The sequence below is a fragment of the Mirounga angustirostris genome, unplaced genomic scaffold, assembly GCF_029215605.1.
Source record: "Mirounga angustirostris isolate CCGP_5_RB_7025 unplaced genomic scaffold, mMirAng1.0.hap1 SCAF_13, whole genome shotgun sequence".
Taxonomy (NCBI): domain Eukaryota; kingdom Metazoa; phylum Chordata; class Mammalia; order Carnivora; family Phocidae; genus Mirounga; species Mirounga angustirostris.
Window position 1 is genome coordinate 47,039,523 of NW_026991721.1, and position 25,655 is coordinate 47,065,177.

The following is a 25,655-nucleotide window of genomic DNA, read 5'->3' on the forward strand; positions in this document are numbered from 1 at the left end:
GGAACGACCATTTTCGTCAAACTGGGTAGAGACAGGGTTTGGCGGATGTTCTTCTCTGGTGGAGTAGTGGCACAGTCTATAAAGTTGGTTTTGGGGGTAGCGTAGGGATCCCAGGAAGGGGTGGTAGCGCCCCTCCAGTCTGGGTTCAGCAGGGTGACTGGAAGGAGGACTGGAAGCTGGGCAAAGGGGTTGGCGCGGTGAAGACAGAAGGGGGTGTGGAATCGGGGCCTGAAGCGGGCTACCCCGAGCCGGGTGAAGAAAGGGGGCGTATCCTGGAAGAAGGGACCAGGACCTAACGGGATGCGGGGGCTCTCTGGGCCCCGGCGACTCCAGTTAAGGGATGGATTATGTGGGCAACAGGGATGTTTGGGGTGATCCATGAACAGAGTACCACAGGAAGTGGTTGGCTGACTTAATGGAAGTGGGGTGCAAGGAGCCAGACCGAGCGGTTTGCGGAGCCTGCACCCCTGCCTCCTGAGTGACCCAGTGCAAGTCCCTACACCTCTCTCGGGGCATCAGTTTCCTCTGTAAATGGGAGTAGCAGTCATTCACGACACACAGATTGCTGTGATGCTTAAGTTAGATGAGTTGATGTGTGTGCCATTATGCCTAGCGATATAGTGACATGTAGAGAACGCTCAAGAAATTGTCATGGTAGCTATTATTATTATTATATGGGGTTTGCGGAGGGCAATGGGTGTGGCAATGGAATTGAAGCGGACAGGGAATGGCAGGAAAGGGGGGCTTGTGGAGCGCTCTAGGAAAGGATGGGATTCCGGCGGTCAGGTAGGAGGGGGTCCTGGGATGGTAAGGGTCGACTTGGACTGTGACCGCAGTGAAGCTGGACTCTAAAGAGGGGACTGCACGAGAGGAACATGAAAAGTTTTGGCTCCCTCGGGGTCGGGGGAGGTGTGGTTTGGGTGACCAGGTTTAGGCGGTGTTGCTGCGGGCGGAGCTGCTTTGGGTTTCACCGGGGAGGAGCTTATCTGCGGTGGGCGGAGCTGCGGGCTGGGCTCGGGTCTAGCTCCCGGCATCTGCCGGTCTCGTTCCCACCCGCACTGCAGCCGGCATCCTGGGCCATGGGGCGTCCCACCGTCCTGCTCCTGCTCTTGGCTTTCCTGACGCCTGGGGCCGCCATCCGTGTACCGCCGGCCATGAAGGCCCTCAGCAGCCTGCGTTGGTCAACCAGTTTCACATCCCGCGGTACTGTTGCCAAGAAGTACTCGATTCACTACATCGAACAGAAGGTAAGGCGGGGCGGGGTGGGCGTGGGGGACGACTGGGGTTTCGAAGTCCCCGGCCTAATAGACCCGAGCCTAGGCGCCGTAACCCACCCGGAATTTCAGACCCCTAATGCCTAGGACTTGTCCGATCTTTGGCTCACAGCTTCCAGGGGGTGGCATCAAGTCTCACTTCTATTTAAAATCTCTCCTCCCGTTACCAATAATTTAGTATCAATCCTGATTCCACACTCTCTTCTGTAATTGGCTATGACAGTCACTTCAACTTCTTCTCCTAGAGGATGCCCTAATTCAAATTCCCCTGACCCTCCGTCAAATGAAAATTATTTAATGCCAACTCTGCCTCCTACTCCGTGGTGACAGTCATCCTTTGTCCCTAAGCAGCCTCTAAATACACATTTCCAATATCTTACTAGATAGTATTTAGTATTCAACCTAAAACGCCAGCCTGTCATCTCTTGCTTAGCTCAAAGTTGATTCTGTAGCCCTTTGATTAAGAGTTTTTAACCATTCCTATTCTCCATAAGACTGAACATATGTGTAGCCCATGCTTATAGAAGAAGTTGTAGAAGAAAGTCAAGATTTGAGGGTGGGGGTTAGCATCTCTACGGTTCTGAAGCTTGAATTTAGAATTTTAAAATAGGCTTGATGCCTTTGTGCTTGGCTGAAGCATGAGGCACTCTTCTGACAAGCGTGGATAGAAAAGTACATCTTGTGTAAAATGACAGGATCTCTTACAGTTCTGTATTTCTGGGAGCCTGTATAAAGATAGGCAAAGATTAGGGAAAGGTGTGGATTTAGAAAGAATAAAAGAGTCTGAGGTTTGGCTTTTGGAGTCAAGTAGAACAGCATTCCACTCTGCTAGCTCTGTGACCTTGGGAAAGAGTACTTCTCTGAACCCAGTTTCTTGGGGCGCCTAGGTGGCTCAGTCGGTTAAGCGTCTGCCTTAGGCTCAGGTCATGATCCCGGGGTCCTAGGATCGAGTAGGGCTTCCTGCTCAGCGAGGAGTCAGCTTCTTCCTCTCCCTCTTCTCCTCCTCTGCTCGTGCTCTCTCTAGCTTGCATGCTCTCTCTATCTCTCTCAAGTAAATAAATAAAATCTTAAAAAAAAAAAAAAAATCAACCCAGTTTCTTGATCTGGGGATTTGGTGATGGTTAAATGAAAACAGATGACAAGTCCCCAGCAGAGTATTTGGCCCTGAATTTTGAATTTTGATAGAGGGATTGCATGAATTTGTAACATACAAGAAATTATTTTTAACCCAGAAATTTAAATTACAGTTTATGAGGAAGAGAAAATATTATTTCAGCAGAGGTACCAGGAAACAGGGGACTTTTTCTCAGACAACTTACTTAAATTAACTCTCTAGGGTACCATTTCTTCATTTGTAAATTGAGAGGGTTGAACAAGGAACAGCATATTACACACTCTACTGAGGAAAATTAAGGGCTTTTTAGGGAGCTGTCTGGTGGGTAAAGGCCCAAGTGGTGGGCCAAGTTAAGGTGCTCCAGTAACCCCTCTCTCCCTGAAATAACTTTGAGCCTGAGCATTATGCTTTGGTCTGTTTCATATATTGGGATTTTGTAGAGGATTATTTGCAGAGTTTTATTGGCACAGTAAAACTGAAGGGGAACTATTGGAATGAGGATCTCTGAAATCTCTTTAAATGTGATGAAGGGGCACAGCCTGGGTGGCTCAGTTGGTTAAGTGTCCCACTCTTGATTTTAGCTCAGATCTTGATATCAGGGTGGTGAGATCGAGCCCCACATTGGGCTCCCAGCTGAGCATGGAGCCTGCTTAAGACCCTCTTTCTCCCTCTCCCTCTGTTCCCTCCCCACAGTTGTGCACATGTACTTGTGCTCTCTCTCTCAAAAAAAAAGAAACGATGAAAAAGAGAACTATCAGCAGAAAAGGGAGAACAAAAGAGGGGAAGAGACCAAATGATCTGTGAGCCCTTAATTTATATTCCTTCATTATACATTCCTTCCTTGACCACGTAACTATTTAGAAATATAGTTTAAGATCAGTTCTTTTTCCATTTTTGTTCGTTAGCTAAACCTGACTTTACTCAGTCACCTTTTGCTCTCTGGCTTAGTTTATATTTTAGGACACAGATTCCACATATATGCTTATTACTATAGTAATAATTTTCCTTACATCAACTGCAATTGAGTTTTATTTCATTTTTTTTTAAAGATTTTATTTATTTTATTTGAGATAGAGAGAATGAGAGAGACAGAGAGCACATGAGAGGGGGGGAGGGTCAGAGGGAGAAGCAGACTCCCTGCCGAGCAGGGAGCCCGATGCGGGACTTGATCCTGGGACTCCAGGATCATGACCTGAGCCGAAGGCAGTCGCTTAACCAACTGAGCCACCCAGGTGCCCCGAGTTTTATTTCATTTTTTTGAGAAAACATCCACATATGTATTTATTACATAATAATGATTATAGTAGTTGCCAATTCTGGACCATAGATTTTTAGTTGGGACTGACTATGTCTGTATAAACTCAACTTCCATTTTTTTTTAGTTAGAGGACATGAAATACTTTTGTGCCTTTTGATAATAGACATCATAATTAGAATTGTAAAGCTTGGTTTTTATTCAGGGTTGAATTTTTATCAAACTTTGTAATGATTTTCTTGTTTTTTTTAAAGATTTATTTATCTATTTGAGAGAGAGAGAATGAGAGACAGAGAGCATGAGAGGGGGGAGGGTCAGAGGGAGAAGCAAGCTCCCCGCCGAGCAGGGAGCCTGATGCGGGACTCGATCCTGGGACTCCAGGATCATGACCTGAGCCGAAGGCAGTCGCTTAACCAACTGAGCCACCCAGGCGCCCTGTAATGATTTTCTTTATCTGTAGTTATATCTGTCCAGTTGACCAAGCCATTCCCAGCTGTCCTTATATGCACATAAGTTCCATGAATGGTATAGGTATAAAGGCTTAGCCCATGGCCCTTTCCCTCCCCTTCACTCCTCAACACACACGTACACTTTTAGCAACATAGAACATAGACTCAATTGAATTTTACAGTGTTGGAAATTCTGTCTGGAATATTGCTCTCTTCTCCCCAAATTAAACTCATACCTGTATTCCAGCTGAAATGTCACCTCTTCTGTGAAGCCTTCTTGACTTTACGGCAACTTAGTTGTTTTTTTTTTTTCACTCTGCACACTTACTATTTTATATGTGTCCCCTATAGCTAGATAGCACTCTCCAGTACCTAGAAGAGCCCATAAAAAATATAAAGTACAGAATGATTATTTGTTGAGGGAGTGAATGAATGACTATCCAAAAAAAGCCTAAACAAAGCAAAGTCTACCATCATTTAATTGACACGTTATTTTTTATTTTTCTTTTCATTTTTTACTTCTATTCTTCACTAATTATTTTTCCCCTTCTTTCAAAGTCTTCAAAGGTTGTTGATTTAGTAGGAATATTTTTTTTATTTGGTTTCTTGTATCCGAAGTAACTGAACCAGGAGACCAGACAAAGGATATAGTACATCACTTGGTTACATCCGGGCTTTGGGTACATGTGTGATGCCAGGGTTGTAAGGGGCTCCTTGGAATCTATGGCTTGTGGTTACAAGGTTTCCCTTCTTCTCATTACCCTCCATCTCTCACCCTAGCCCCTCAGAGTTGAATGTGAGTCCTGAGGGCATTTTACTGTGTGATGTAGTGGGAAAAGAGAATGGGTCCTTTGAGGCTCTCATTTTCCTCAGTGTTACTAGGAAACAATATTTACTGTATTAGAGTTCTCTAGAGAAACAGAACCAAAAGAATGTGTTTCTGTGTGTGTGTATCCCTCTTTTCACAGGGATTGATTTATTTTAAGGAATTAGTTCATATGATTATGGAGGCTTGGTAAGTTCAAAATCTACAGGGTAGACTGGCAGACTGGAGACCCAGAGAAGAGTTGCAGTTTGAGTCCAAAGAGAGCCTGCTTGCATAATTCCTTCTTGCTCAGGAGAGGTCAGTCTTTTTTGCTATTCAGGCTTTCACCTGGTTGGATGAGACCCATTCACATTTTAGAGGGTAAATCTGCTTTACTCAAAGTCCACTGATTTACATATTAATCTTTTCCAAAAAAACACCTTCCTAGAAACATCCAGAATGTTTGATCAAATATATGGGCACTGTAGCCCAGCCAAGTTGACAGATAAAATTAACCATTACTTCTACCAGTGTTGTTGTGAGGGTTAAATATGGTAACACATGAAAGCACATGCATAGTGCCTGGGAGATGGTAGGAACTTAAGGAACATAATAGAGTAAATGCTGGTTTCTTCCCCAATCTGTCCTAAAACCACAATCCCCATAGTGTTAGCATTTCAGATTGATCCAAATGCATGACAGTTGTGGTAATGCCTCTTCTAGAAACTTAGGGGTCAGTAATCTATACTCAACTATTCTTATTTAACTACTGACCAGTGTTTATGTTAGAACTCTGCATCTTGACCCAGCGTTAAGCTCATGGCCACTGATTTCTGCAAAGCCTTCCCACAGCTCCCTCCTTGTCTGCTGTGAGGCAGTCACATCAGTGGGCTAAGCTATTTCTATTTATGTACATCCATTACGGTTCTTTTAGTTCCTACTCCAGGTTCCCCTTTTCCACTCATGCCACAGTGACCCTAATGTCTAGTAAAATATTGATCTTTCTCCTCCTCCTCTCCTTTTTATTTTTTCCCCTCTTCTCCACTTTTTGTTATTGGTTCATCTATATGAACCATCTATTGATGGCTTTCCTCTTAGGCCCAGAGTATATGTCACAAATATTATGTGACTTCTGAATTGATTTCTGTTTTTACCCCTAGACTCATTGCCAGAAGGGGTCTTAGAGATCATGTAGTCCACCCCTTAGATATGATGAAGTAACTTTGATCTAAATTATGAAGAGTCAGGAACTTGATAGAGATTGATTACCATACAAATTTGAGAACAAATTCTGTTTCTCCCATTAGCTGAGTAACTTCAGACAGATTACTCTGAGCATCTGGTTTTATAATCAGCAAGATGGGGATAATTATACTGTTCATTTCATAGATCTGTTGTGAAATGAGCTAATATGTGTAAAGGACTTAATAGCACAGTTTATATATCACTTTACTCAAAAAATGATAAATATTTTTATTTTATCTTGCGGTTTCTTAATATATATGGCTTTAACTTACCCCCTCTCCACACAGAATAAAATATTCAAATCATCACTTACCATACCTAAAATAGTTATTCTGGAAAATACGAAAATTTGTATGAACTGTTTTCAGTTATTTAAATAGTATATATATTCCTTTTTATCAGTGGGGTATAATTTAATATACTTGTAAATAAGACAAAGAAATTAACTTTTTCCTTGTTTGAAATAATTTTCTTTCACACAAGACTGATCCATAATGAAAAGCATAGGAAGCTATTTCTATTATTTTTTTTCTATGCTATTTTGCGTTTTGGTAAATTGCGGCGGGGACATATAATGCATGTATCCTTTTAGATTTTTGCAAGTATCTTTTCTATTTTATAATAATACTAAATCTAACACTATCTTTCTGATAGCTTTCGATGTTTTATAAGTTAATGCTAAAATATAATTTCGGTAAAGATTAATTTTAGGGTTTTGCACTGTCATATTTATATCTCTGTGCAGCATATTGCAAGGACTTTTTTTTTTTTTAAAGATTTTATTTATTTATTTGAAACAGAGAGAATGAGAGACAGAGAGCATGAGAAGGAGGAGGGTCAGAGGGAGAAGCAGACTCCCTGCCCAGCAGGGAGCCCGATGCGGGACTGGATCCCGGGACTCCAGGATCATGACCTGAGCCAAAGGCAGTCGCTTAACCAACTGAGCCACTCAGGCGCCCTTGCAAGGACTTTAAAGCACTTAAGATATTTTCGAAGTTTGGGTTCTAGTATCAGACTTGTCACTAACTCATGGAATGACCTTGGGTAAGTTGCTTACCTCTAGATCTCAGTGTAAGATCTCTTACGTAAGATAAGAGGATTGGATCTGATGACCTGTGATGCATCTGTAATTCTGTTCACTGAGTGCTTCCTGTCTATAGGGCCCTGTATTAGGAGCAGTGGGGATTTGAGTACAAGTTTTGTTTTTCCCTTTGCCATTAATTGCCTTTGGCATAGCGGACCTAAACAGTTTTTCCATCTCAACTTTAAATTAGACACAGACTCATATCATGTAAAGGTTTTTTTTTTTTTTTAATTAATATTACTCAGCTTTACCATTAACAAAGTATAACATAGAACACTGTATTTATATTTATGATTTTAAAGTTTGCTTGATTATGGGTGGATTGGAGAGAAAAGAATCATAGGGAAGGAAAAGACCTTGATGACATGTCTTATCTTATTTGTCATCATATTGCTAGAGCATTGCACAGTGCCCTCTACATAGTAGTTTTTTTCTTTTTTAAGATTTTATTTATTTATTTGAGAGAGTGAGCGAATGAGAAAGCATGAGAGCAGGGGGAGGAGCAAAGGCAGAGGGAGAAGCACACTCCCCTCCCCGCTGAGCAGGGAGCCGGACTACGACAACGTGGGGCTCGATCCCTGGACTCTAGGATCATGACCTGAGCCGAAGGCAGACACGCTAACAATAGAGCCACCCAGGCGTCCCTACATAGTAGTTCTTAATAAAGATTTTTTGAGTGGAAAAAATTGGCTATAAATTAAAATGAATAAGGAGTAAGAGGAGGGAGAATAAAATGAAATATGTAGTATATAAATTATTGAATGCACTAGTGATGCTAATCATCTGCTACTGTTTATTGAAAGCTTTATATGCCCTAGGTTCTAAGTACGTAATAGACATTCATTCATTTATTTATTAAGATTTTATTTATTTGAGAGAGAGAATGAGAGAGAGAGAGAGAGCACATGAGAGGGGGGAGGGTCAGAGGGAGAAGCAGACTCCCCGCTAAGCAGGGAGTCCGATGCGGGGCTTGATCCCCGAACTCCAGGATCATGACCTGAGCCGAAGGCAGTTGCTTAACTGACTGAGCCACCCAGGAACCCTAGACATTCATTTATTTAATGTTCTATGAGGTAGATGCTATTATTGTTCCACTTTATAGGTGAGAAAACGATCATACAGAGAGGTTGAGTTACATGTTCAAGATGCTTATCTGTCTCATTTTGTTTTTCTGAAAATAAACTGTAATGAGTTTCTAGTTCTAAAGCAAATGTCATTACCTTGCTTATTGTACTAGTCCCGATAAGGCTAGGTTATGCTGCTGTAGCAGAACTGCAAAATTTTAGTGACTTAAACCCCCCAAAATATATGACTCAAACTGTATTTCCATTGGGGTGAGCAGAGGGTTCCCTCATTACATTTACTTAGAGACTAAGGAGCTTATGGAAGCTTTCTCTCAACATACACTTTCGTGATCACCATAGCAGTGAAAGAGGAACATAGAAAAATAATAAATGCTCCAGTCTGGAAATTGCACATCACTTCCTTTCATAATTCCTTGGCCCAAACTGGTTATATTGCTGCATCTAAGGACAGGGCAGGGAGACAAAAAAATACTGACTTTGGAGATCCTAGAAGGAGAAACAACATTAATGACTACCACACTCAATTAGTCTCTTACCCACCCATCCACCTACTCAGTGTTCATCCACTTCCTTTTATATGTCAGGCACTGGACTAGGTCCCAGGAAGGCAGAGATGATTACATCCTGGAGGACTTCACATACTTGTTGGCCATTCCAGTCACACATACTCAAGCTTGTATCTGAAAAATATGTAAAAGGACTGACAAATGTGTAATGTCTTAGCATTATGTGGCTGCAATTTACAGATTGCTTCAAAAAATCCCTGAAGGTGGCACCCCTGGGTGGCTCAGTGGTTAAGCACCTGCCTTTGGCTTGGGTCATGATCCTGTGGTCCTGGGATCAAGTCCCGCATCGGGCTCCCTGCTCAGCAGAGAGCCTGCTTCTCCCTCTCCCTCTGCCGCTCCCTCTGCTTGTGCTCTCTCTCTATCTCTCTGTCTATCAAATAAATAAATGAATAAATAAATCTTAAAAAAACAAAAAAATTCCTGAAGTGAGGCTGGTCTACTTGATATTTTCTTGCTCAACTTATCATTATGAGCTTTCACCGACCTGATGTGTATATACATTGAAGCATGTGATTAATAAAGGAATTCATTTATTCATACTGTCACTCAGTACTTAAAATAATTGTTTTGCCTGTCTTTTTCATAATAAAGGAAACAAAACTGATATAGAGATTTATGTAAAAAATCTGAATTACGCTTTGTAAGTGTCCATCAAAAGGAAACTTTTGCATTGACAATGTGTATGTTATTGGGGAGTTATAAAAATCTTTTTTAAAATATTTTTTTAATTCTGGTTCACAATTTAGGAAAAGTAGTCATTGTTGTTTATGAGCAGTGAATGAATAAACATGATTGTCTTATCTGGGCTAGGTATTATTTTAAACTCTTTTACATACCTGCTTTTAATTATTACAGTCACTTTTAAAAATAGTTGGTTTAATTGAGGTTCATAGAAGTCAAGTGACTTGATCAAGCTATTGAGGGACAATATATTTTAATCTTTTGCTTCCAAGATTTGTGATCTTTCACTCAGTTGACATCCTGATGCCTCTGTTTTCAAAACTGATGTTTCTGTATCTATTTATATTCCACATTCAGTCTTTAAAACAATCCTGTGAGGTAGATATTATGCTCATTTTTAGAGGTGAAACTATTAAGTTTCAGAAAGATCAAAGGAAGAAACATCCAAAATATCCCACTTGTAAATTTCCTGGTTTCTCAATCCCAAATTATAAATAATTTGTGGTACATCCATAAAATGAAATATTATTATGCCTTAAAAATAATGATCTTAAAGTATATCTTTTTTTTAAAGATTTTATTTATTTATTTGAGACAGAGAGAATGAGAGAGACAGAGAGCACATGAGAGGGGGGAGGGTCAGAGGGAGAAGCAGGCTCCCCACCGAGAGCCTGATGCGGGACTCGATCCCGGGACTCCAGGATCATGACCTGAGCCGAAGGCAGTCGCTTAACCAACTGAGCCACCCAGGCGCCCTTGAAGTATATCTTGTAATGTGGGAAATGTTCATGAATTACTGATAAATGAAAAAAGCAAAATAGAAAACTTGAATGTACAACATGTTTCCAAATTCATTTACTCTATTTTTGCTAAGTTCTTACTATTTGCAAGGCACTCTTCTAGGCTCTGGAGCAAGAGCATTCAAGGCATAGAGAAAAGCAAGTACAAAACCTGAAGGTAGATGTATACCTGGCAGGAACAACTCAAGGAGGCCAGTATGGCTGGAAGAGGGTAGCAGGGGATGAAGACAGTGAGGAGGAAAGAGAACAGAAATACTCTTCTAGCAGAGAAGGAAAGTAAATGGACTAGGGACTTACAGTTTGATTACCGGCAGCTTTGAAGTCTCATGCATGTTAGTAAGACCATTTGATAGGCTGTATGTTTCTCTAGCTACCTTTACTTTCTTGGGTATGAATGAAAAGTTGGTGGAGAGTTCTTTTTAACCAGGATTATCCTTTTGCCAAATCAGTAAAAGAAAGTGAGAGAGAGAGTCATGGGGATTCAGGGACATATGCAAGGGAGTAATTTATTCATTGACCATGAAATTTAAGCCAAGTAAGGAAGGGAGTGAGGATGGGGTGAGGGACAGTGAAAGGTGGATTATGTGAGGTTGAAGGTCCTCCTTGCTACCTGCATTTAGCCCTCTACTGCAGTCCCCATGGGTCACATTAGTTACTTCTCCCATCAAGCACTCTTCTCCTCAGAGCCTGCAATGATTCCTAATTGTTTGCTTTTTTTTTTAAGAGATTTTATTTATTTATTTGAGAGAGAGAGTGCAAGAGAGTGCACAAGCACGGGGAGGGGCAGAGGGAGAGGGTCAAGCAGACTCCCCACTGAGCAGGGAGCCTGACACCAGGCCCTATCGCAGGACCCTGAGAACATGACCTGAGCCCAAGGAAGACGCTTAACAGACTGAGCCACCCAGGCACCCCAGCTGATTGTTTGCTTTATTTAGAACAAAATCCTGTAGTATTCAAGGCCTTTCACCCTGTGACCCCAATCCACCTTTTCAGTGTGCTAATCTATTCTTCACACATGCTCATTCTTTTCCTGTTTCAATGCTTTAGCCCACATTGTTCCTTTTGTCTGGAATACCTCTCCCAATGCCCTTCCCCCTTTTATCAATCCTATCCTTTTTTTCAGCCTCGTCTCAGACACCGCCTACCTCCTCCATGAGGTGTTTCTTAATCTCCTGGAAAGTGTGTGATCAGTCAGATCTGTCTTTGTACTTCTCTTCATGGCACATGTCTTATTCTAGCCTTGTGTTAAAATCTTTTGTACTCTTGTCTTACTCCCTTTTTAAAGCAGGAACTCTATCTTGTAAGTATCTGTACTCCATAGCATGCTGCCCATAGTTTTACATAGTTTTATAGTTCTAGAGTATCATTATTACAAATGTTTGTTGAATCTGTATCTTTCCCCCTCTCTCCTGCTTCCCTATACAATGAGATAAGGAAAGTGTGTGTGTGTGTGTGTGTGTGTGTAGGGTGGGAAACGGTATGGAAATTTGATTCTCAACTGTCTAAAATCCTTTTAGGAAACAATGTAGAATGCCAGGCAAATAAAAACAGGCCCACTTATTCACATTCTCTTATTCTGATGATCTGGAAACTGTAGCTAGTTGTCTGTACTGATCCTTCTCCCCACATATGTACAGAGAAAGAATCATGGGAAGGAGTACAGCAAAGTTTGCTCTTTGTTTTTTGTCTGGGTGAGGGCCAGGGAAAGGATAAAGAATGAAGACATTAGGAAAAATGTCCCCTTAAAGCCTACTCCTGTGGCATTTGTGTACTGCCCATATTTATTAGAGAGCTAAGGTAAATGCAGTACTTTTTATGGTTCATTTGCAAAAGGAAGCCAATTAACTATGTATATTTGTAAATCCTTACTTTCTATTATGTACATATGTCAGTTCCAAGTTGCCACACAGTGCTGCACCTGGAGAGGGTCAGCTGTCCTATCTCTGTCAAGCTCATGATGTTCTCTTTCTTGTTGCTCATGTTGTGGGGATGCCAACATGGGTTAAGAAAAGACAGATTTATTAAAGTCAGATTTCTTTAGGAGCTTTCTCTGAACAGCTCTGCAAGGTGGTTATATGATACAATGAAGTATCATTCTGTTACAGTAGATATGATATCTAACATACAGTAAAGAAGCACAATTGTATGTTCATCCAGAAATATTTATTGAACTCTTCCAATGTGCCATACACTATGTTAATAGCTGGGGATAAGTGGAAAGCAAAGACAGACCTCATGAAGTTTACAGTTTAGTGGGAAAGAACATAGTGATAAGTAATTACAAGTGTGACAATGTGTGCTTTAAGGAAGTAGTTTGTTGTGGGATCTACAATGGAGTCCTGAGTCTTGTATATTAGAGAATCCTATAGGCAGCAATGGATCAAAGTAGAGACTGGGAAGCTAAATAGGAATTAGCCAGGAGAATGGAGATGATTGAGATTTCTGCCCAGGTAGAGGGTGTATCCTAAGGTAGGAAAGAGCAGTCCATGTTGGGGGAACTGAAAGTTCAGTAATACTGGGACAGGGGGTCAGACTCTATGAGGCAAGAGGTGGGCACTCAACAGTACGAGGTCAGTATTATTACTATTTCCATTGGCACATGCATGGTATTCCTTCTCTGAATCTTTCATTGACTTTAAGAACATAACTTGGTGTTGAAGTGGTAAGGGGCAAAGCACTGCTCTGCTCCCCAGAGTAAATGCATTCACCTTGTGACAGGTACAGCCTAAGTGCTCTTAATGTATTATCTTCCACCCTGCAAGGAGGTACTACATCTTTTTTATAAAAAAATAAAGGGCTCAGAGGTAAAGTGATATATCCATTATCACATAGCTGATAAATGATAGTGCCGGGATTCAAAATGAGCTCTGTTGACATCAGAGCCCTTGATCTATGTTGCTTCTGTACTAGCTGTATTTCTGGAATAGACAGAAGATTGTGTAATTCATGGCCTAAATTAGAGATAGTGTGGAAGTCACATTTGTTAAGGAATTCCAGATTAGACAGTAATAAAGTCCATTCTCTAGCACCAGGCTGGATAATTTTGGAGAGAAAAAAAAATCATAATGGAGGTTTTAACAATACAGAACTTTCTTCTGACTTGGCTTTTGTGTTTCAAAAAGAAGGCTTTTAAATGAATGCGCTTTAAATAATGGACCATATTAACAACAGAAGGGGACTATGAAAACTTCTAAGATACAGAGTATGAGATCTTTTTGGAAGGCTGTATACATTGTAGAGTAAAGGATGTCAAGAGACCTCCACTGATGATCACAAAAAGGTATTCTCCAAGAAATAAAGGAGGAGACTAAACTGGTGGGGCAGGAGTGAGGTCACTACTTTAGAAATTGTCCCCTTAAATTTGGTGCTCAGTACAGTTTACCCTAGTTTCATTAGGGAATCCTCCTTTTTAAGCTTTCCCAACAGTCTGTGTACAAAATTTGGCTTGGAATAAGTTAATTAAAGTTCATGTAAATGTTGCTCATCTATGCTGCATGAATTAGTTACTGCTATATATTCATCTTCTATTCATTTAAATGTTCCTCTTTTGTCCACTAACTCAAAGGAACAGAGGTCACCATTTGGCACTTGCTCTTGAAAGTCTACCTTGATTAGAAAGTCAAGTTCAGGTAAACATACCTATGTATTTGTTTTCTCTGAAAGCCTGGATAGTGGTCTCATCTTTTTTTTAAAGATTTTATTTATTTTAGAGAGAGAGAAAAGGAGTGAGAGAGAGCAAGAGAGAAAGTGCGTGTGAGTGAGAGAGAACCAGCGGAGGGAGGGACAGAAGGAGAGGGAGAAGCAGGCTCCCCTTATGGGGCTTGATTCCAGGACCCTGAGATCATGACGCCAGTGGAGCCGAAATCGAGAGTCGGATGCTCAGCCAACTGAGCCACCCGGGCACCCCTAGTGGTCTCATCTTTAAACATGGTGCTTAGAATGATAGTATTATTCTTCAGTTTAATAAAGTATTATCATTTTAAAGGATATTAAACTGAAAATTTAAGCTAATCTCTTTAACTACTTTTACGAGAAACCTGGCTATTTGAACGATGAGTCTAATTATATTATTCTGATTCCCAAGAGGAAATAAGCAGTCCTTTGAGATGTGGACTCAGAATCTTCAGCATATGGGGTGATGAAAGTGATGCTACAGATTATTTTAAAATTCTTTAGAAATAAGATATTCAGTCACCTTTTATTTTTGTGATTTGTACCTTTCCTCAAAGCTACATAATTCATATAGTGATGAATGTGTAACTAAAGGTATATTGCACTGTCTGTCACAGCACTGGATAGAAAGTCAGAAGCAGGGGCACCTGGGTGGCTCAGTCGTTAAGCGTCTGCCTTCGTCTCAGGTCATGATCCCAGGGTTCTGGGATTGAGCCCCGCATCGGGCTCCCTGCTCAGCAGGAAGCCTGCTTCTCCCTCTCCCACTACCCCTGCTTGTGTTCCCTCTCTCACTGTCTCTCTCTCTGTCAAATAAATAAAAATTTAAAAAAAAAATCAGAAGCAAAAACATATCACATACCAGGCCATGTAATATTTAGTGTGTTAGAGACTTTCACTGTCACCAAGTCATTGCCTTGTTGCTGTTTTCAGTTCCATGATAACTGCAAATTTTCTTTTTTTTAATTTTGCTTTGCAAGGTCATATTGTTTTAAGCAAAAAGTTGGAACAAATTGCTAAAGTTTTTTTGTTTTTTTGTGGGTTTTTTTTGCTAAAGTTTTATATCACTGGGATACCTGGGTGGCTCAGTTGGTTAAGTGTCCAACTCTTGATTTTGGGTTAAGTGTCCAACTCTTGATTTTGGCTCAGGTCCTGATCTCAGGATGGTGAGATGCATCCCTGCCTCGGGCTCTGTGCTCAGCCAGAGTCTTCTTGAGAGTCTCTTTCTCCCTCTGCCCCTCCTCCAAACTGCACTTTTGTGTGTGTGTGTGTGTGCGCGTGTGTGCGTGCAGCCGTGCATATGCTCTCTCTCAATAAATAAATGAATAAATAAATAAATGAAATCTTTTAAAAAAGTTTTATATGACAATTTCTTCCTCATAAGTAGTAATAGTAAACATATATCTTGTGTATGTTTTTGCATGTATTTGGCAGTGGTTTCAGATTTGGGAGGTGCATGCTAATAAAACATGCTCTACAAAATATACTAGTAACACATCAAGCTCTCACTTCCTTCAGATCCTTGCTAGGTACTTGCATGCATGTATTATCCTACTTAATCATCATAAGACCTCTCTGAGGGGTGCCCTGGGTGGCTTAGTCAGTTAAACATCTGAATCTTGATCTCAGCTCAGGTCTGAGAGCACCACTCAGGGGGGTGAATTAAGGTGTTGGGCTCCATGCTGAGGGTGTGGAGCCTACTTAAAAAAAAAAAAAGACCCCTCTGAGATAGGTACTATTTTTTTTTTTTCATTTTACATATAAGAAAACAAGCCCACAGACATGAAGTAACTTGTTCAAATTCGAATAGCTCTAATAGATGGCAGCATTGGCATTCAAACTCAGATCTGTCTGCAAATTCCTTTCTCTTTTTGCTACCTTACAGATCATTCCTTTGTGGTTTTCAGGAGAGAAAAAACAAAGTTTTTGAAAGATACCCTTGGTACTGATCAGATTTTATTAGTGCAAAAGTGTGTGTATGTGCACTTAAACCTTGACACTGGTATTTTTGATAAGTTTTCCTGATGGCTTATAACTAGCATGTTTGGCCTGCATCATTGTGATTTAATAACCTAATTTAAACAAGAACTACAACCCAAACAATGGCTCTGATTCAGCCGATAGGAAAGTGAGGAAGTACTTGTTATCATTTGTCAGTGAATTCTTATTTTTATACAGTTTGAACCGTGGGTCACACTGCAGACACTATCCTTTAAAACTGCCGGAAACCTCCGTCACTTCCTGAGCACTGATGGCCTCTTCCTTCGAGGGAGCAGCTCATACAACAATTTCTGAAAGCAGTGGTGATGACTCCCTTCTCCTTGGCCCAAGATTCCTCCTTTCTCTTAAACAATTGGCTTTAAATGATAAGGACTGGTGTGGCTAGTGCAGACCAAAACAGGCTTTCTGTTTGCCTTTTATGTAGTCTGATTTCTAGAAAATGACGGTAGTTTAAAAGAGAAGGTAATTACTATTTGCTGACCACCTGTCTGTGATCTCTTCAAAGGCAGCAATGTTGGGTCTCATTCATCTGTGGGTCTGGGAGGCTGCAGTACCAAGGTTTGTACACGTAGAGCTGTGCTGATAGAATGACCCTACATGTCATGTTCTGTGTTATTGAAAACATTAAATGCAAATATCCAACATTAGGCAAGGTATAAAAGAGCTTTCTTGCTGTTACTTACATACCCCCAGTGCTTTGGTTCATCTCTGAAGAATTTGAGTGTAACATGATGAAATGAATGTTGGCTAAGATGCCGGAGAAGTTACTCTCCAAAAAAATGGATCATGGTTTTTAAAGATTTCCAGAAGGGCTTTTTGCAGTTAAATTTTTAACATTGCCAAACCCTTTTATTAGTTTGAATTTATAGTCATTTTTCTATAATCTCTGTTCTCTAGATGATCTTTCTCCATTTCACACTCCAGACAAGCATATACATACATTTACTCTTGCCTATTGGTCTTCCTCTGAAGATTTATTCTTTAAATACTTCTTGAGTCTTCAAGGCATCTGGCCTGTTTAGCACTTGCTTGTTTCCTTCTGTTAAAAAATATTCCCCTCCAGGAAGCCCTTCTTTGTTAATTGGAAAAGTAGTGAGGTCTTCTGTTGTTTTTTTGCTCCTGTTTCACATTCCCACTTAATTCACTGTCCTTGTTTCATCTTTGCTTACACACATCTAAGATGTGCAGACAACTCTAGTTGATTTGTGAATTCCATGTGCTTAATTTTTAAATTCCCAACTGCCTCACCCATGCCTTCCAGGATATTTTGATTGCCCTATCCCTTGTTCAGCGTGTATAGGCTTAGACAAAACAAATGGATTTTAGGATCAGCCTTTAAAAACATAATCAGAGAAATAACTCTGCTAGAAAAGAATCTCTAATATTTTGTTATTTCTTATTGACACTGTGTGCCAGGCATTACACATTGGTCATTTCACTGTTTTGTACACACTGTGCTGGGATGTGGCTCAGACAGTACTGGTATCTCTCTGCTTTATTGCTCTCTGCTATGGTTTATCTTCCTCCTTTCTCTGCCTGGCACTCCTGTCCATCCTTCACGGCTCAGGTCTTATATCACCTCTGTGAAACTTTATGGGACTGCTTTGTTTCTCTTCCCAGGCTGTGTATTGACTAATATCCCCTTTGTGCCTTCCATTGCACTTTGTAAATACTTCTTTTTTACTACTACTCTGGATTGCAGTGATTTGTTTATATGTTGTTCTCTGTATTAGGATGTGAGCAGCCTGACTGCTGGGACAACACCTATCAGTGTATCTACAGTGTACACCCTCAACAGTTGTTTAAATGAATAACTGGCCCAAGCTGAGGTGATTATTCCCTTTTCTGAGTGCTGTTAACACTTGCTTTTGTTATATTTTGCCTAGTACTATCAATATGGCATACACCCTGCCCAATTAGAAGAGAAGCTGGTCATAGAGCTGAGGCCTTTTATAGTGCCATGGGTTAGTTCTTTAGACCTGAGGTCTGGAGAAGGAACTGAGACAGTGGGATGGGTGGGCATAGAGTGGGGGTGGGCATCACTCAAGGTGCTGAGATAATTATTTGCTAACCGGTATAGAAGGATTTCAATATTTTAATAACTGGCTGAGTATCAGCCTTGGTTCTTCCAAGTAGTGGGTGCCTTAAGAATAGGATGCTGCTTAAACTGGTTAGTATCCCTCATATGGATAGTTAGGTGCAACTGAGAGGTATGGGTGTTCAAAGCAAGTTAAACTTTTATAAAAAATATTAATGTCATTACATAATACTCCCTTCTAAAACTCCTTGGATTTTTTTTCACATTACTGTCAATGGCACTAATCTCCTCCTGGTCACCCAGGATTAGAGTATTTTGGAATCATCGGATTCCTTCACCTTCACCTCTATACCAAAGTCCAATTAGCCACCACGACTTTTCCATGATTCCTTCCTACTTTATGCCCCTTCCTTTGCATTTCCAGGGTTACTAGCTTTTATAAACCCACACAATTCCAAGCTAAACTATTACAATAGCCTCTTCAGTCCCTTTGTTCTGTCAGCCTCAGGCCAGGCCAGCTGGCACTATGGTTTTTTTCTCCCCTCCTCTTTTCCAGTCCAGCCTTTACTGGGCCCTGCTTAAAGCCCACCTCCTCAGGGTAACCTTCCCCAGTTGACCCATCCTAGTAAGAGCTATCCTTCCCTGGGCTCCGCTAGTACTTGCTGTCTGTAACATTCGTTAACTCTACATTAACTTTGTGAAATGGCTCTTGTTGCCTGAACTGTAATTACATCTTAGAATGTGATTTAGCAGGCAGTTATCTCTCAAGCAGGAAGCAAACATGCCCTAGAATTCATATCCTTACAGGGTCATAATAGTTCAGGACACTTACAGTTTTAAAATTTCCTGATTGACATAATTTAAAATTCTGTAGCCAGGTTGCTGAATAGCATGTAATTTTGTTTGAAAGAAATGCTGACTGTGACCCACTAACTTGAATTTATAACCATGAATGGATCACAACCTCCTTCTTATGAAACACTAATCTAGACTATATGGATCCTATAAAGATGAATGTTTCTCATATAATGGAGAGGTAAGGCCTGGAAGCAAAAATCTTTACTATAGGGTGAATGTAATATAGAGATATAGATATAGATATAGGATATAGATAATATAGATATATATAGATATCTATATATATAAAACACAAGATTTCAGAGGAGGGAGAATTGCATGGTGAAAACTACTTCCTATTGTAGGAGGATGATTCTGTTTGGGGGAGAAGGCAGTTGGTATCGCTTAACAGTCTTAGAAATTTTCCCTTGATAGTTAAATCATTCCTTTCAGAATTTTTTGGTTTTTGTTTTTTTGTGCTTTATTATTACCTTTTTTTTTTTTTTTTTGCAAGAGCACATAGGAATGATATACATTCATTTCCTTTTTCTTTATTTCAATTCTAGTATAATTAGCACACAGTGTTATATTAGTTTCAGGTGTACAATTTTAGATTTCAGGTGATTCAACAATTCTAGTGCCCATGTCAGTAAGTGTACTCTTAATTCCCTTCGCCTGTTGCACCCATCCTCCTCTCTGGCAACCATCAGTTTGTTCTCTGTTTTCTTGATTGCCTCTTTTTTTCTTTGTTCATTTGTTTTGTTTCTTAAATTCTACATATGAGTGAAATCATATGATGTTGGTTTTTCTCTGACTTATTTCACTTAATATTATATTGTCTAGATCCATCCATATTGCTGCAAATGGCGAGATTCCAGTCTTTTTTTATGGCTGAGTAATATTCCATTGTGTATATACACCAACTCTTCTTTATCCATTTATCTATCCACGGACACTTGGGTTGTTTCCATAATTTGGCTATAGTAAATAATGCTGCTATAAACATTGGGGTGTATACATCTTTTTGAATTAGTGTTTTTGTATTCGTTGGGTAAATATTCAGTAATGGAATTACTGGATCATATAGTAATTCTATTGTTAATTTTTTGAGGACCCTCCATACTGTTTTTCACAGTTGCCACACCAGTTTGCATTCCTACTAACAGTGCACAAAGGTTTCTTTTTCTCCACATGCTCAGCATCACTTGTTTCTTGTGTTTTTGATTTTAGTCATTCTGATAGGTGTGAGGTGATATCTCATTGTGGTCTTGATTTGCATTTCCTTGATGATGAGTGATATTGAGCATCCTTTCATGTGTCTTTTGGCCATCAGGATGTCTTTTTTGGAGAAATGTCTGTTCATGTCTTCTGCCTTTTTTAAATTGTATTATTTGTTTTTTGGGTGTTGAGTTGTGTACTTTAGATACTAACCCTTTATTGGATATGTCATTTGCAGATATCTTCTTCCATTCAGTAGGTTGCCTTTTAGTTTTGTGGATTGTTTCCTTTGCTGTGCAGAAGCTTTTTATTTTTATGTAGTCCCAGTAGTTTATTTTTGCTTTTGTTTCCCTTGCCATAGTAGACAAATCTAGAAGGATATTGCTATGACTGATGCCAGAGAAATTACTGCCTGTGCTCTCTTCTAGGATTTTTATGGTTTTAGGTCTCACATTTAGGTCTCTAATTCATTTTGAGTTTATTTTTGTGTATGATCTAAGAAAGTGGTCCAGTTTCATTCTTTTGCATGTAGCTGTACAGTTTTCCCAGCAGCATTGTTGAAGGGACTTCTGGTTTTCCCATCACCATTTGTTGAAGAGACTGACTTTTTCCCATTGGATATTCTTTCCTCCTTTGTTGACAATTAATTGACCATATAATTGTGGGTTTATTTCTGGGCTCTCTATTCTGTTCCATTGATATATGTGTCTGCTTTTGTGCTAGTACCATACTGGTTTGATTATTATAGTTTTGTAGTATATCTTAAAATTTGGGATTGTGATACCCCCAGTTTTATTATTCTTTTTCAAGATTGTTTTGGCTATTCAGAATCTTTTGTGGTTCCATATGAATTTTAGGATTATTTGTTCTAGTTTTGTGAAAAATGCTGTTGGCATTTTGATAGGGATAGCAGTAAATCTGTAGATTTCTTTAGGTACCATGCACATTTTAACAATATTTGTTCTCCTAATTCATAAGCATGGAATATCTTCCCATTAGTTTGTGTCATCTTCTATTTCTTAAATGAATGTTTTATGGTTTTCAGAGTATAGGTCTTTAACTTCCTTGGTTAAGTTTATTCTTAGTTTTTAAAAATTATTTTTATGCAATTTTAAATGGGACTGTTTTCTTAATTTCCTTTTCTATGACTTCATTATTAATGTATAGAAATGCAGTGGGTTTCTGTATATTGATTTTGTATCCTGTGACCTTACTGAATTCATTTGTCAGTTTTAGTAGTTGTTTTGGGGGAGTCTTTAAGGTTTTTTATATATATAGAATCATGTCATTTGCAAATAGTGAAAGTTTTACTTCTTCCTTATCAATTTGGATGCCTTTTATTTCTTTTTGTTGTTTGATTGCTGTGGCTAGGACTTCCAGTACTATGTTGAATAAAAATGGTGAGAGTGGACATTCTTGTCTTGTTCCTGACCTTAGGGGCAAAGCTCTCAGTTTTTCCCCATTGAGTATGATGTTAACTGTGGATTTTTCATATATGGCCTTTATTCTGTTGAGGTGTGTTCTCTCTAAACCTACTTTGTTGAGGATTTTTATCAAGAATGGATGTTGTACTTTGTCAAATGCTTTTTCTGCATCTATTGAAATGATCATATGGTTTTTATCCTTTTTCTTGTTGATGTGATGTATCACACTGATTTGCTTATATTGAACCATCCTTGTATCCCAGGAATAAATCCCACTTGATTGTGGTGAATGATTTTTTAAATGTATTGTTGGATTCAGTTTGCTAATATTCTGTTGAGGATTTTTGCATCTATGTTTATCAGAGATATTGGCCTGTAGTTCTATTTATTTGTAGTGTCTTTATTTGGTTTTGGTATCAGGGTAATGCTGGCCTCGTAGAATGAATTTGGAAGCTTTCCTTCCTCTTCTGTTTTTTGAAGTAGTTTGACAAGAATAAGTATTAACTCTTCTTTAAATGCTTGGTAGAATTCCCCTGTGAAGCCATCTGATCCTGGACTTCACATTCATTTCCTCTTTATTCACCATCTTGTTTTCCTTCTAAGTGTTTTGTGCTTGCATAATAGCAGAGCTTGTAATTGAGGTTTCCTGACTTGGACTGTATTTCTAAACATTAATGAGCAAAGCAGGATACCATAAGGGAAAAGATTTATTTCTTTTTTAATAGTCATGCATTTTGGGGACAAACAAAAATGACTATTTTTAAAATGGGAAGCTCTAGGAGGTACTAGGTTATGGGATGAAAATATTACTAATGAATAGTTTACCTTCTCATTGTAGGCTGCTTGGATTATAGTTTTAAAGGGTACAATGTCCTATAGCAAGTAGTGTTGGGAGGTTATAATTATTACTCCTGAGTTATATAATTACTCCTGAGTAATTTCCTTTAATGTGCTGTTTGTTTTTTATTGATTTTTCTTTTTAAATGAAATGAGCTCTCGAGGTGAAGCTTTTCTTGGTTATATCCTTTGTGGCAGCTCTTTTCTCTTATAGAAGATCCTTTATGTAAATGTCACCTTACATTATTTTTTCTGCTTCAATGAGGACAGAATTGTTCCTGGGGAAAATGTATCATCAAACTGCTTTTTAGGTTTCCCAGGGGTCACATGCCAAAATATCCAAATGGTTGTAATGTACTTGTGTGTGTGTGTGTGTGTGTGTATGTTTGAATATCACAAGGTGTAATTACTGATAGCTGTCAATTACCAGGGAGTATTTGCTATAATTCAATAAATTGGGGGCCTTTACTGTGGTCAGGGATTTATACACACACTGCCTTGAATCCTTGCAACCTTCTAGGGAAGATATTAGTACCCCTTTTACAGATGAGGCAACTGAGGTTCAGAGATGTGAAAAAATGTGCTGAAATTCACCTAGCTTGAAAGTGGCCCAATCGGCATTTCAACTCAGAGCTGTCAGGCTACAAAGCTGGGCTCTTCCCACTGGAGAAGCAGCACTCTCTTCTGGGCCTGGGGTTGTCCTGGAAAGCCCTACGGCGGGGGTCGGGTGGGGGGGGTGGTGAACAGTGCTTCAGTGAACACATGGATGGATGGAGGATGAAATAGGGAGTTTTCTGTAATGACATGTAATGTCGTGTAATGTAGAATATTCCAGGTGGGGAAATTTCACATGCAGCAGCCTGGAGACTTGGGAAAGCATATTATGTCCAGAGGGTTTCTGAATTATGAAGTAGGAGAGGGCAAGTGATAGAAGATGAGGTTGGAAAAGAGGTGGGCAGGGCCCCAGTATAGGCATTATCATATCCTCTGAGTTTGCCTTCATTGGATTTTATCTCCTCTTTGCTGCTATAACAAACATTCTGTGCTTACCTGCATTCATAATGTGCATCCCTTGTGTAGAAATAGTTTCTTTGCCTGCTCATCTCAACTAGACTGTGACCTCTTTGAGAGCAAAGACTGTGTCTTTTATCCTTGTGTCCGGTGTAGCCAGGAGCATGCAACAGGCACTCGGGAAGTAGTGGGAGGATGAAAGGACCTTGTCCTTGTTGAGAAGAATCAATATTAATCATAGTCACCTCTGTATTTAACACTCTTCTACCCTTTCAAAGTTGAGTTGGATTTTTAACTTGACAATTTTTGGATCTGTTCATATTTCCTGTGGCTAACACACCTGATAGATAACAGTGTCACTGGTGAGACAGGGGCTGAGAACAGAGTTAACTGGTATAATCCAAGTTCAGCTAGGACACTTGGTCTTCTGGTGTCACATTACACTTCTCACTTTTTCTACCCAGTTCAACTCCACAGTCATTGATGAAACAGTCCTATGCCCACTGTGCTTTGTACTGTGGGGATTCACATGTGAACAAGAGAGGGGAGGCAGTATGATGTGGTGGGAAAAGTCACCCTCTACACTTCATAGAGTTTCTGTGAAGAACAGATGAGAGGATGTACCTTTAGGCTTTAGGTGTGGCCCTTGCATTATTCACAGGGGCAAGAGGGACTAATACATATGATTTGATCAACAGATTCTGACATCTTATATGGGGTTACCTTAGTCTTGGGTTAATAACAGTATGACAGGTATAGGATATGTATATATATAAATAACTATAGTGAAAGAGTATATTTTAAAAATGCTATAATAGAACTAAAATTACCATGGAAGCACAAAGAAGGCAGGAAGGCCAAGGACCGCTTAGTGTAGGAAATGACATTGAATAGAATCCCCTGGACCTTTTCACACAATGACATACCTGATAGAAGCCTGTAGAGATTTTTTTTAAAGATTTAATTAATTAATTAATTAATTAATTAATTAATTTAGAGAGATCTCAAGCAGATTCCCGCTGAGCATGGAGCCCAACGTGGGGCTTGATCTCGTGACTCTGAGATCATGACCTGCCAAAATCAAGAGTCAGAAGCTTAACCCACTGAGCCACCTAGGTACCCCTGAAGGCTGTGGAGATTAAAGGCTTAATTAACGATTGTCTGCTCTGAGACCCCTTCTCTGGCCACTGTATTAAAATCAGATCTACCTTTGTATTCTCTGTTGGAATCAAGCCTGCACAATTGTGGTTTCCAAGCGTTTATTTGTGTATTTGCTTGTTTGTTGTCTGTTTCATTCATTAGACTATAAGCACTGTGAGGGCATTGACCATATCTAGCTTGTCCACTGTTGCCTCACTAGCACTTACCTATGGTAGGCACTCAAGAAATGCTTGTTAAATGAATGAATAACTATACCTATTCACTGCCACTTCTATGTACATCCTATTAACTCTGGGCAGTTGCTATAGAAGATGGTGACACAAAGGCAAAAGCACCTGCAAGTAATCAAAGAAGCGACTTGGTCATGTTTGAACTTGTCATTGTTCTGAGTTTTTTGGTTTCAGCTGAGGATATCCTTTTCCTTTCCTTTATCTTTTTTACAGTGTCCTTATCACTCAGACCGGATGAATGCTGAAAACAATGAGTGGACTATAGAGTATATTTTTAAGTTGATGATTAAAGGTCTCTAGAGGCCATTTTATAGTGAAATCAGGACTGAAAACTTTGACCTTTGGAGTTCCCCATGAGGAAAAAGCTACTTTTCTTCAGTTGCTTCCTTTTGTGGGTGATTTTCATATGAGGATTTCATGAAGTTTAATATTTTGAAATGCTAAAAGCGTTTAAAATCTTGTATTATTCAATGTGATAAAAATAATTCATTTTAAAGCAATCTCTAAAAATGAACTCTGTAGATTTTTGTTGCAGTGATTCTCACAATGTGATTCACAGAAGATCTTCCATGGGGGAGGAGGGGATGCATTTTAGTATTGTGTTGTAGTATCTTGTTCATAGGTACCACTTAAAAAAAAGATAGTTTGTTAATTTAACAGAGGTAACAAGGTAAAGATTGTGGTCCTTATGTCTTTTGTCTCATTAGAGAGAAACAGAGACTATAACTGAGAAATTTGGAGTCTCATTTGTACAATTTTTTAAAAGTAGTTTTTGGAGGAAAAAGATAGAAATAGGGTCTACTTTATTAACTTCCATTAAATGCTAAGAGGAGCCTGATGGCCTTCGAACTCTTGCCCCAGTTTAGTAGGG

General features: G+C 39.6%; 1 protein-coding gene across 7 annotated transcripts in view; it reads left to right on the forward strand.

Annotated features, from left to right (window-relative positions):
* Nucleotides 1–25,655, forward strand: part of PRCP (prolylcarboxypeptidase) — a 148,640-nt gene that overhangs the window by 82 nt on the left and 122,903 nt on the right. For 2 of the 7 annotated variants that reach the window (XR_010406958.1, XM_064576832.1), the window contains exon 1: nucleotides 779–1,247. Coding sequence is in view for 6 of the 7 variants with exons in the window: in XM_064576832.1 (XP_064432902.1) it covers nucleotides 876–1,247 (372 nt within the window). In the remaining variant the exon portion in view is untranslated. Of the gene's footprint in view, nucleotides 1–6; nucleotides 84–200; nucleotides 655–778; nucleotides 1,248–25,655 lie in introns of those variants that run through there. The other 5 variants (XM_064576835.1, XM_064576834.1, XM_064576831.1 and 2 more) reach the window with 5 other exon arrangements.